The 13,889-nt window shown below is 35.7% G+C and overlaps 1 protein-coding gene across 4 annotated transcripts in view; it reads right to left on the bottom strand.

The window, feature by feature from the left end:
• LIN54 (lin-54 DREAM MuvB core complex component) overlaps positions 1-13,889 on the bottom strand; it is a 68,901-nt gene that overhangs the window by 51,472 nt on the left and 3,540 nt on the right. For 2 of the 4 annotated variants that reach the window (XM_049630773.1, XM_049630772.1), the window contains exon 2: positions 3,802-3,854. In XM_049630773.1, the coding sequence (XP_049486730.1) occupies positions 3,802-3,822 (21 nt within the window). In that variant the 5' untranslated portion in view covers positions 3,823-3,854. Of the gene's footprint in view, positions 1-3,138; positions 3,855-13,889 lie in introns of all 4 variants that reach the window. The other 2 variants (XM_049630771.1, XM_049630770.1) reach the window with 1 other exon arrangement.

A 13,889-nucleotide genomic window follows, 5' to 3' on the forward strand; every position in this document is an offset into this window, starting at 1 on the left:
AGAAAAATATCAGCGTTGTGCTCAAATTATAAACTAAATAATACATTACCTTATACTTAGAATATATTACTTTCTTACACTCAACATGTTACTGACAAAAAAAAATATAAATGAAATATAAATCATTTTTTAAAAAAACAAAACAAGGAGATCCATTACTGTATAAAAAAATACCCGGCTTGGGGGCGCCTGGATGGCTCAATTGGTTAAGCATCTGACTTTGGCTCAGGTCATGATCTCACAGTTCATGAGTTCAAGCCCTGCATCGGGCTCTGTGCTGACAGCTCAGCTAGGAGCATGGAGCCTGCTTCGGATTGTGTGTGTCTCCCTCTGCCCCTCCCCTGCTCACATTCTGTCTCTCTCTCTCTCAAAAATAAATAAACATTAAAAATTAAAAAGAAAAAATAACCAGCTTGCAAAACTGATATATCCAAATAAATGTATAACCATTGATGCAATTTGGGAGACATAAAGGGGATATATTTCCCAAATGTATTTACAGGCCTAAATTCTAAAATAAGTCAGAATATGTCATCTATTGACTTATTAATAATCTCTAAAGATAAAAGTATTGATGTTCTTAGAAACCCATGTCTTATAATAAACATTCTTTTAGGAGCTTAGAGTATTTCTCCATTTTTAACTGATTTTCACAATCATATGACTATATGAATACTTACCAATCAGGAAAAAATGTAAACAATACAACCAAAGGCACATTAATTATTCAAATGAATAATTCCAATTTGCCCCTGTGGCTACATTTCTTTAGTGGCTCATTGTTGAAAATAACAGTTTATAGTTCCTTCAAGGAACTATAATAATTTGTATTATAAATTCTAAACTACTCTAGAACAAAATTATTAAGTAAAACAAAACATAAAGTATCACTTTTAATAAATTTATCTAATCAACAAAGACAAAAATGAATCAAAAAAGGAAATTTACAAATATAGCCCAATATATAATCAAATAATACGTGCAGGTAATAACTGGCATTGTATTATATAGATTCAGCAACTAATAAGGAGCTATATTGCTCCAAACTGTTAGTTATTAATTACTCTTACACACTACGCACAAGAAACATGGGAAAGTGTTTATATATCTGTAATTAAGTGAACTATACCTCTTTGTTACTGCCTCTGGCCTCAACTGTCACCTCTTTCCTTCATTTTTCAAGATGGGTCTCCTTCTTCCACCCTTACCTGCTGTCCATACCCTAACAGTTTCAATACTCTGATTAAACTTAAGACAACGCTGAGGATTGTCTAGGAAAAAAACCAGAGAATCATATACACCGTGTAATACTAAACCACATATTCTGGTGCCTAAAGAGGAAACATAGATGTGTAGCTTCTTATTTATTTATTTTTTTTCTAGGCTTTAGAGCTTTGTAGCTTTTTACTTTTGAATTGGAAAGATCTGATTTGCCTAAAAATAACTGGACAAGTGGAACAATATTCTAATTGGGGTTTCTTCTGTTTTTGTTATTTTTTTAAAATAGAAGTTCTTTTTTTAATAAACAGAATCAGGTTTTATAAAATTAACAATAAATGCTTTCACTGTAAGTACTTAGGGGACTGTAGTAGAAACCTTGTAGATACAAGTAAACTGGTCATGAAACAGCATGCATACATTGCTCTAATAAATGAAAAAAAAATGACATTCTGATTTTCATTATCAGTTTATTGTGAATGTGGTTATGATCCACATCTCCAAAGCCAGATAAACTCTGGTAAACTAATAAAAACAAGTTTCAAAACTGATTTTAAAAAGACAAGATACTTGACAACACGATGCTTGATGGTATTAGTATATCTCATTCAAGAGATTCTCATCAAAAGAAGTAAAAGGAAGTCAGAGATAAGTGACAGATGATAATGAACAAGAAAGAAAAGGGCACTAAATATTTAATAGTGGCAGGAGGAACATGGGCAAATTACAAGGTTTGAGAAATCATACAAAGTGCTTAAATAAAAAACCCAAGAAAAATAAGCTTCTAGTTATTTTGCCAACATAATAACCAAAACATTATTTCTAATATCAGCAGAGTGTGGATAGTTCCTTAAATCTTCCTACTGCTTTATATACCTGCATGAGTTCTCTAACTCACACCTCCTTTTTTCTGGAAGAGAACCTTTCAAACAGGGAATGCATTTGTGTTTCCTGATATTAAGTGGATCATTTTATTTTAAGAGCAGTGGTGACCTCAAAAGGCCTATTTGAGCATAAAAAACTGGGAACCATTGAATGTATGCTCTGTTAACCTTCTATCTTAGGATCCTGTTCATACTAACAATAGGAACCATTTTGAAGGATCCTTGAAGTTTTGAGAACTACATCAGTACTATCTTTTACTATGTATTCCATCATGATCAAATAGCCATCTTCCAGCTAAAGCAAATAACTCAGAGAAGTAACCGATCCAAAGTTCCACAGGTGATAGGGTAGCACAGAGGTCACTCAAATCCAGCTGGTCCAATTCTAAAGCCAATATGTTACCTTCCATCATGTGACACTGCCTCTTCCACACTGCAAACACGAGTGATGGCAATGGACAGTAAACTGCAAAGAGGCGGCACACGCTGGCTAGTATGTACTATTGCTGGCTCCAAGGGTTTCTCAGAGCAGCAAGTTTTCCTAGACTTTGGCCATCTGTTAACTGAAAAAAATTATGTCTGAATGATTTTTTGACAGCCTAGCAGCAACTCTGGTATCTTTATACCAGCAGAGCATACTTGCAATCAAACTACTACTGAGAATAAAATGCATTTAAAAATGAGGAAAAAGCTATAAATACACTAAATTAGAAATTTAACAAAAATTAAGTTTGTTCTAAGTCACATTTAAAAATGAGGAAAAAGCTATAAATACACTAAATTAGAAATTTAACAAAAATTAAGTTTGCTCTAAGTCCTCTAGCAAACATTTTCAAAGCATTAGACATATCAAATTTTACAAAAAAAAAAGAAACCCACAAAATTACTAAAAGCAACATTCAAAAGAATTCAATAACAACTATGCATTTAATTACCCTACAAACACAACTAAGAATCAATTTAATTTTTAACATGCATTTGAATTAATAAGCCCCCTTCTTTTTTTTTTTTTTTTTTTTTTTTTTTTTTTTTTTACCTGTACTGTTTTTAACTGTTGGGTCTGTAACACAGAGGCCTGAGTTGTTGTATTAATCAGTTGACTTCCTGGGGTCAATGCTGAGACACCAATGACAGGTTTCACCTCTGGCCTCCCTCCAATGGTAACTACTTTAATTTGCTGCGGTGGTAACTTAGCATCTCCTGACTGGGCCTGAGTTGTAACTTTCTGAGCCTGGGGTAGTTGGCTATGGGGTAGTGCTAAAACAATTGGTGAACCAGACTTGCCCAAAGTTGTTAAAATTAACTTCTGTCCATCTGGTTTAAGGGTCTGATTGCCAAGTTTAAGATCTGATGTCTGTGATACTTTGTTTAAAATAATCTGATTGGCTGATATAGTCACAGGAGTCTGAGCACCAAGTTTTTGAAGGCCACTTGGAAAAGCTGGTTTCACTGTGGTATTAGAATCTGCTTTAGTAATTGTGGTATTCACTGCAACTTGGTTAGTGTGGTTACTGTACACTGTGATTGGTTCCGTGGAAATGGGCGTGGCTGTAGAGTCACCAGTAGAATTTATGTTGACAATTTCTTCCAGTTCTGTCTCCATGGGAATTGGGGATGAAACAATAACAGCCTCAATACTATCATCATCCACTAAAGTTATACCAGTGTCCATTATCTCCTCTGGAAGCAAACTATTCACCTCAGCTGGCACCACCTCCATGATCGTTCTCCAGCTAGAAAGTTGATCAGGTGCTGCAATAAAGTTGAAAATGAATAAATTACTAATTTTCAAAACAGATTTAAGAAAAAAAATTATTTAAAAAAATGCAAGTGACAAAATCATTATTTATTACTGATGTATAATTGAGCGACAAACTTGAAACTACTGACAAACTTGAAAACTGCTGATTCACACAAAGAAAGACTTAAATGTAAACAAATATTGGAAAATATCTTCAAATCTCTAGGGAGCTAGGTCCTAAAATGAGGGTAGTTTGCCATCTATAAAAATCCATTAAATACTCAAAATAATGTTAAAGGAGTTCCAGAGTAATCCATCTCAGCAAGTGCAGATGAAATGACTTATTTGGCTCAAGTCTGATCAGTTAACTTCATACCAAAAACAACTTTATTTGGAAAAAAGATTCTCAAATCCTCCTTGGCCATTTAAAATGTCAAAAAAGAAAGCATTTAAAAGGCATAAAAACCAGTCTCATTACAAAAAAAGTGGTAATAATAATAAAGCAGATTACGAACAAATCAGAACTATGATGCTTTTATTTATTACTTTTAATGTTTTTTAATGTTTATTTTTGAGAGACAGATGCGCGCAGAAGGGCAGAGAGAAAAGGGGACAGAGATCCAAAGCGGGCTCTGCGCTGACAGCAGTGAGCCCGTCAGCCCGATGTGGGGCTTGAACTCATGAACCATGAGATAATGACCTGAACTAAAGTCGGACACTCAACCGAGTCACCCAGGCACCCCAGAATTGTGATGCTTTTAGCCAAAGGTTATGTAGAACTTCCAATAAAGAAGTCAGTACCCTTATCTAAACATTACATCATGATCATGACTGACTAAATAGTAATGTTGCTTGCCCATACAACATTAAAGATCCACAGAAACCTAATCAGCATTTTTTCTCCCATTTTTTAAAATACAAAAATGCAATACCCATTCTGAGATTAACAGACATGAGCAACAAATTATAATTATTAGCACTGACAGATACTAATAGGGCCAAAATTAATCATTATTGAGTGTTTGCCAATGATAGCACAATTTATCCTCACAACCATTCTGAGACAGTATCATTACCACTCCCATATTACAGATGAAGAAACTTAGATTATAAAATCCGTCCCAGGTCACATAACTAGTAAATGATAGAGCCCAGACTCAAACTCAGGATATGTTTTATGATACCAAAGTTCATAATTTTAATCACAAAATTACATTGCCTTAAACTTTTACCACTGGTATTTTTTAAATGAAGAAAAAAACAAGTCTACTCCTTTACAGTCAGTCCCCTACCCCAAACATCCCATCCTACACAACCACTACTCTATCTCTATAGATTAGTTTTGACTTTTGCCCATTCTAGGATTTCACATAAATGGAATCATACATTATGTATTTGTGACATAAAGGAACCATGCAGTACGACTGAAATTTATCTTCATTCCTTCACTTACCACAAGTTCTGTTCCTTTTTATTGTTGAGTAATATTCTATCATATGAATCTACCACAATTTGTTTATCCACTCACCTGTGAATGGACATCTGTAGTGTTTCCAGTTTGGGATTCTTATAAATAACACTGCTAGTTTGTTATGGATATATATTTTCATATTTTTTGAATAAAGACAAAGAAGTAGACTTGCTGGGTCATAAGGTAAATTTATTTTTAACTTTCCATGAAACTGCCAAACTATTTCCCAACTTGGCTGTACCACTGTATACACCCACCAGCAATGTGCAAGAGTTCCAGCGGCTCCACATCCTCACTAACAACTGGTATTATCAGTCTTTTTAATTTTAGCCATTCTAATGGGTGTGAAGTGATATCTCATTGTGGTTTTCGCTTGCAATGCCCAAATGACTAATAACAATGAGCATCTTTTTATATATGCAGTGTATTGTACATCTTCTTTTGAAAAGTGTCTGTTAAAATCTTTTGCCTTTAAAAAAATATACTGGCTTTTTTTGTCTTCTTATTGAGTTGGATAAGCTCTTTATATATACTATAAAATCATCAGTCACAATAACCTGTAGCTCAAAGGAATGACTAGCATTTTGAGACTTCAAAGTACTAACATTTCTCTACATGCAGCTCTTTCTGATCAGGAGAATCCCCTCAGATATTTATGGGAACTTAAAGTAGACATGTAAAAACATCGACACCAATTATGTCTTTAGCAATGGGAGTCACATAACAACAAAGGGCCCAACCCATCATGTCACATTAGCTTCCCTTACCTACTGCAAACGGTGCCCAAGGCCCATCAGTTGCATCTGCACATTCTATTCCCCACAGAATAAGGCAGGATGACAACTTGGGTGCCAGTATCCACCAGAGCCATGAAGTTTTGACTCCCTGCTCTGAATCTCCACCAGTATATTTAGACATGTGGGTATGGCCTTTGGTCCCCGCTTAAGGACAGGGAGATCTTTGCCCAACCTCTATTCATCCCTCTCCTTGAAGCACCTGAAGTCAAGGTGTAGGAGGAGGGAGAAGTCAAGTCACAGAAGGAGATATGGGTTGGCAATGAATTTACTTTCAGTTTCAAGTACCCACAGTTCCAACTCAACTAAACAAACTTCTAATTCACCCAAAATTCTATATCCTCTGACACCAATATCTCAGCTTTCGGGATCCTTAACTCAGTGACTACAGCCACACTGCCTTTCAGCTGGGGCTATGGAGTTGAGTGTACAACAATCAAAGCACCATTTGGGCTCTCCGTTCAGACCCTAACTATCCATTAAGAGACAGAACACTGGAATACTTATTCCCCCTGCCCCTGCCACCCTTGCCCACCACTTGGGTGACAGCATTCACTACTAGATGCCAGAATCTTTTCATATCCCCTAACCTAGTCGACATGGCTCTCATCCTTCCTCTTTCATAAAGCTATGTCTCTGCCAGCACTCCACTTTCATGGCCCAAACTGCCAAGAGCTGTGAGCAATCTGAGATTTCAGACCCTCTTTGTAAGCTAACTAAGTTTCCTGTTACCATTTCACAGATACTGGCAGACCACACAGTAGTCCTAGGTAGAGACACAGGACTTATGACAGTATAGTAGGAACATGAGAGAATCATGTTTGTATCACAACTGAGAACCCTGAGCTCAGAGAACCTGATTCATTTGTAATGGGCTGAAGCACACCTGCCCTTTTGTCCACAAGAAGATATTATTTTTATTATACTGCACAAAAAGCAAATCTGCCCTTGGCTACAGCACGAGTCACTATTTCTATCATTCAAGGCTGTTTGCTATACAAACATCCTAGAAATGATCATTTAAAAGGGCAGTTGCTGCCTCAGTTGCAGAGGTGCAGGAATGCAAAGAGCAATGGAAAACTGTCTCCCAACAGTATATCTCTCTACTTACTTATCTTAGTAATGTTTTATATTTCAAATGTACATGTCTTGCACATAAATTCATCCCTAAGCATTTCATGTTATTTGATGGATTGCAATTGGTTTTTCCATTTTCCAATTGTGCTAGTATATACAACGATTTTTTTTTCATATTGTTCATGTAGCCTACAACCCAGGTAAACTCACTTATTAACTTTAGTTTTTTGATGTAGATTCTTTAGGATTTTCTACAAACACAATCCATGCTGTTTGAGAATAATGTCTGTATTTCTTCCTTTCCAGTCAGTGTGTCTTTTATTTCGTTTCCTTGCCTTACTACACTGAGTAGGACCGCCAGTAAAATGTTTAATAAAAGTGGTAAGAGCAGACATCTTTGCCTTATTACCAATCTCATTTGTTAGATGTGGGTTTTTCACAAATTCCCTTTATCAGGTTCAGGAAGCATATTTATATTCCAGTTTGTGGAGTTTGGTTGGTTTCTTTTTTTTCCCCAATCATAAATGGATATTTCTGTCATATGCTTTTTCTGCAAATATTGAGATAATCACACAGCTTTTCTCTTTTAGCCTTGAATTATATTGACTTTTTTATTATTAAGCCAATTTTGCATTCCCGAAATAAGCCCTATCCCTAGTCATGGTGTATTATACTTTGTATATATCCCTGAATTCTATTTCCTAATATTTTGTCTGCATTCATGAGGGACACTGGTATGTAGTTCTTTTTCTTAGAGTGGCTGTCAGGGATAATGCTAGCCTAATAAAATGTGTTGGGGCATATTCTTTCCTCTTCAATTTTCAGGAAAAGTCAGCATAGAATTGTTACCATTTCTTCCTGAAGTGTTTGTTAGAACTCAACAGTGAGTCCATCTAGACATAAATCTTTCTTGTTTTTTAAGTATAAATTCAATTTCTTTGGTAGATATAGGGTTATTCAGGTTACTCAGTGACCTTTGCTATTTGGTAGTTTGTGTCCTTCAAGGAATTTATTTCCTCTAGGTTGTCAAATTTGTTAGCATTAAATTATACATAATATTCTTTCATCTTAATGTCTGTAGAAATGTCAACTCTTCATTCCTCATTTTGGTAATTTCTGTGTTTTTTTCTTTCTTTCTTTTTTTCCTTCATTAGTCTGGCTGAAGATGTATCAATTTTATTGATCTTTTCAAAGAACCATTTTGGCTTCACTGACTTTCTCAATTCTTTGTCCATTTATTATTTAATTGACTGTTACCTTTATCTCCTTCCTTCTACTTGCTTTATGTTTAATTTGTTCTTTTAGAAGCTTAAGATGGAAGCAAAGATCAGGGTTCAGTAAACTATAGTCCACAGACCAAAGCAGGCCCATTGTCTGTTTACTGCTCTCCAGCTAAGAATGGTTTTTATATTTTTAAATAGCTGGGGGGAAAAGTATATATAAATTATATAAAACAGATTTACATGGCCTCCAAAGCCTAAAATATTTCCTATCTGGCTCTTCCCAGAAAAAAGTATGTCTAAAATTCTTAGTTTCACAGATTAAACCTTTCTTCTTTCCTAAATTAACACTTAATATTAAAAATTTGCCCCAAACCTCTAGCTGCATTCAGTATGTTTTTATTATTATTAACTTCAAATATTTTCTAATATTCCTTGAGATTTTATCTTTGAACCACGGAAAAATAAAGACATGCTATTTAACTCCCAAATATTTGAGGATTTTCTATCTTATTACTGATTTCTAATTTACTATTTATTGCCAAAGAATGTGATACTCTTTCCATTATTTCAAATTAGAGACTTATTTTATGGCTCAGTATATGGTCTATCTTAGTGAACACTGCCCTCAGCAACTGTAGAATACATGTTCTTTTCAGGTGCACATGCAGTGTTCTACAAATGTCAATTATATCAAGTTGGTTGATAGTGTTGTTCATATCTTCTATTTTGTCACTTTTTCTTCTGCTATCAATTAGTGAGAAAGACTGTTAAAATCCCTAGATATGATTGTGGATTTTTCTTTTTCTCCTTGTCTGTGCATCTTTGCTTCATATATTTTGAAGCTTGCTATTCAGAATGTCTTTTTATTTGTCCTGTTAAAAAAGACTAGGAATTACAGGATTAGAGTCTCCCTTGAACTAGGAGTAAAGTTCAAACTTCTAACAAGAAAAGGTCTGCTTGACTTGGCCAGTCTCTATGCAGTACAGGGCCTTGCAGAATTCTGGAGCCAGCACACCTCAAAGCCACTGAGCAGACTATGATAAATGCTTTATAGTTAGACATCTATATCTGTTTCAATCAGGGTCACATGCAAGGCATGGTGGCCTGTGCTAAAAGAAACTCTGAAAAGGAGCTGCGGGCATGGCAGGAAAGGGTTTGGCCATGTAGCTACATGAATCATCACTCTAATTTTATCCCTTAGGAATGGAAGATATGTACTAGCACATGCAACCTCATCACCACTGTGTTGAGGACCACTCCAAGAAAAGAGAGGGTTTTCACAAGCCAAGAGGACTGAGGAGCTTTACTTCACCTCATCTGTACAAAGGGTTACACGTCAAGGTAGAGTAGGAAAGAAGACAGAACATACAATGTATTCCTCATGCCTCCAATATTTTTTTTTGCTCATAAAACAAAGTTCTAAAAGCAAGGTACAATTCTGGAAGCCATACATTGAGTTTTTCCTTCTCACAGTTGAACATGGTTGAATGGTTTAAGTCTAATGAGAGTTAAAAATTCCTGATTTCAGAAAACCTAATGATTTCTAATATGTCCAATTATATTACATTTTAAGTTCTACCTAAAAAGCACCCTCACTCTCATCTCCACTGTCCTAGGCACTCTGTCACGTTACCCTGGTATTTCGATCATAGCATTTACCACTAGAAAGTATCTGTTTATAGTCTGATTCTTCCTCCCCTACTTCTTTAGAATGCAAGCTCCATGAGGACTGGGACTTGTCTGTCTTCATCACTGGATCCCATATCTCCAATGCCTAGAACAGAGCTGCCACATAATAACTTCTCAATACAAACTTGAAGAATGAATCATTTAATCATGGAGAAGAGGTATCATCTAAAATTCTAGCATTATTTACATTGGGGTCTGAAAGATAACTTTGGTTTGTCTATTTGAGTAAGACAGGTTTATATAATGCTCTAAGACTTCACAACACTTCAAATAAAATAACAAGTTCACAAGGCACAAACTGAGAAATTCCTTTTCAAATAAGTTTTTAAATACTCAGAATTAACTTTTAACTAATACCCTCTGCAATTATATTCATCTTAAAATTGATAAGGTTCTCTTAATTTTTAACCATTTTAAAATTTTTATCAGTCATTTAATTAACAAATACTTATTGCTTCCCAACTTTGTAAGGGCATTATGGATAATTAACCAAAGATCTTGCCCTGACAAAGCTTAGAAATCAATAGTATGGCATGATCACATCGCTTCTCGGCCTTTTGGCTAAGATCAAGTGTAGAATGGCATGATCACAGTTGTACTCTAGGAGGATTAACTTCATCTCAGTATTTTAGTGGACTGGAGGCAGAGAGACCAGTTAGAAGGCTATTACAGTAATTAGTTCGAGACAGAGATTTATGGAGGGTTTGACTTAGGATAGTGAATGATTACAATAAATAAATATAAAATAAAAAATAACGTAAGACAGAAATGGCAAATGCTCTATGCTTTTACATCTTATAAGAGTTTCTCACGGAAGGGAACCTGGGTGGGTGGCTCAGTTGGTTGAGCATCTGACTCTTGATTTCAGCTCAGGTCATCATCCCAGGGTTTTGGAACTGAGCCCTGTGTCAAGCTCAGTGCTAAGCATGGAGCCTGCTTCGGATTCTCCCTCTCTCTCTCTCTCTCTTTCTGTCCCTCTCCCCCACTCATGCACTCTAATAAAAAGTTTCTCATGGAATATTATCAGTGCTGAAACACTGTTACTTTCTTAATTATAGGTGAAGGACAACCTGGGTGAACAAATGTTTTCATCCTTGCATATAACATTATGAAGTGGTGACCTATCGTCATATTACAGGTGAATAATTTGTCAGATTAGACAAAAATATCTGAGCAATAAGAGCTATACTTTTGTACCTAAATCTTACCACCAGCACTAGCTGGTTAACTATAACATCTGGATTTTAGCCCGGATTTCTAAAATCAAACACTGACAGCTCAAAAAACTAAGTACATAACTACATTTCTCAAACTAAACTGGGAAGACTAGACTATTCCTGAGGAATATTTGAAAAGTCTATATTTTCATTTTGATAATATGTTTTAAATAGTGTACTCTGGATCATCTGAATAACCACCTCAGACTCACAATCAATGGTACTAGAATTAGGGTAGTCTAAAAAAAAAATGCACAGAAGGGTCTTACAAGGTAAATGATATATTTATGCTAAGTAAAAGCCAAACCATCTGTGATTTAAGGAGGAAAGCTTTACAGCATTCAAACAGAGAAAAGTGGTATATCACAGGATATACAGTATATAGAAAACTGCACACCTTGCCAAGGCGGGCAATAGTATATTCACTATGCAAAGAAAGAGTTTGTTTCAGCAAAACAACATCATCCAGGGGCGCCTGGGTGGCTCAGTCAGTTAAGCGACTGACTTTGGCTCAGGTCATGATCTCATGGCTTGTGAGTTCGAGCCCTGCGTCAGGCTCTGTGCTGACAGCTCAGAGCCTGGAGCCTGCTTCAGATTCTGTGTCTCCCCCTCTCTCTGCACCTCCCCTGCTCGTGCGTGCTCTGTCTCTCAAAAAATAAATGTTAAAAAAAAAAATCATCCATTACCCTAAATTTAATTTGTTTTACTGGCTTTGTAGTTTTGTTTCTATTTCATTTATAAATCTACTTGCATTTTACACTTACTAAAAGCAATAAACATAAAGAATTTATGCTTATATACATCTAAAAATTAAATATTTTAATAAAACTATTTAGGCCAATACTAAGGACCTATACACTTTCTTCCCTTTAAAGAAGAACTACGTATATGTATATTATTCATGCTTAAGACTAACATGGTGGATAAAACATGGGGATTCAAATCAGAAAGATTCATTTCCGAATGTTGGCTCTCCTAGTTGTTTAACATGTAACCCCAAGCAGTAATCTCTCTAAGCCTCCATTTACTTGCAGGGTTACTATGATTTAGATGGAGCAAGAGGAAAAGAATTTTCATTTGAGTTAATAGTGTACCACATTCGATATTCTACCAAACAGCAAGGCTTAAGATCTTATCATCTTTGATGTCTCTTCATACAACTATTAATCTGTAATATACATGCATATTATACCTTTATTATATCTCCTTCCCACTGCAACCAAGAATTGCTAAATCTTTGAAGTTTGGAACCTACTATGGTATCTTTACCTCCATCTCCTTTAACCTCCAACACATTCTACAGAAAAGTTACAGAACGTATCTCTCTCGAGTGCATCTCTGGGGCTGTCACTCTCCTATTTAAAAATGTTCTGTAACTGTCAGCGTGCCTGGCAGGCTCATTTGGAGGAGCATATGACTCTTGATCTGAGGGTCATGAGTTCAAGCCCCATGTGGGGTATAGAGATTACTTAAATAAAACTTTAAAAAAATTAAATTTTCTGTAACTCTCAAGGTCTTCTGCATTAAAGCTCTACCTAATCCATCCTTCCAACTTTATCTCCCATGGATTCCTAAACTGAAAGTTTCCTGAGACGATGATACTGAGGTATCCTCTATTCCTAGCACAGTATATGACATATAAAAGATATCCAATAGTAACACTTGAAATAAGCAATGAAAATCTATAATGCTCCTCCTCCCAAAAAAAAAGACACTAGGCTATCTCCAGTAGCATAACTCTTCATCTCTTTCTAGCATACTTCTAACTAGTAATAGACAAATTGTTCTAACTGTAACAAGGTGAAAACTGGCCTTTAAAGACAATCACAAAGAATCAAAAAAGACAATGGTCCTCTGTGATTAAAAGAAAAGCCAATGAAAAAGCATTTTAATCTCCCTCTTTATTTTAATTACTTTTTAAATTCTGAGTTTTGCTACTAACTTAGCAGCTAACTGACATGTACCAAATAATTGCAACATAAAAGCTGTAAGAAAAAAACAGAACCAAATCCCAACTGGATAACACAAGAACATCAAATGATTAACAAAAAAATTCATTCACTAAAGCTTCTGAGTACCTCCACAGTTATTTCCTCTAAAATTTTTTTGGTCCCTTATTCTTCTAATGAGTGAAAGCCAAATAAATGGCTACGCTACATACACACATGCACACAAAATATTTCTCCTCTGAACGAAACACATGATGTATGATATTGTATGTCATTCTATGACATCATCTCTCTGTAGGACACTTGGATAAGGAAAATTACTGCTAATCATAAACATTACCAGTGGGCATTTCTTTTTTTTTTTTTTTCAACATTTTTTTTTTATTTATTTTTGGGACAGAGAGAGACAGAGCATGAACGGGGGAGGGGCAGAGAGAGAGGGAGACACAGAATCGGAAACAGGCTCCAGGCTCCGAGCCATCAGCCCAGAGCCTGACGCGGGGCTCGAACTCACGGACCGCGAGATCGTGACCTGGCTGAAGTCGGACGCTTAACCGACTGCGCCACCCAGGCGCCCCTTTTTTAATTTTTTTTTTTTCAACATTTTTTTTAATTTATACCAGTGG

Source organism: Panthera uncia, chromosome B1 (genome assembly GCF_023721935.1).
Source record: "Panthera uncia isolate 11264 chromosome B1, Puncia_PCG_1.0, whole genome shotgun sequence".
In the NCBI taxonomy this organism is placed as follows: Eukaryota; Metazoa; Chordata; class Mammalia; order Carnivora; family Felidae; genus Panthera; species Panthera uncia.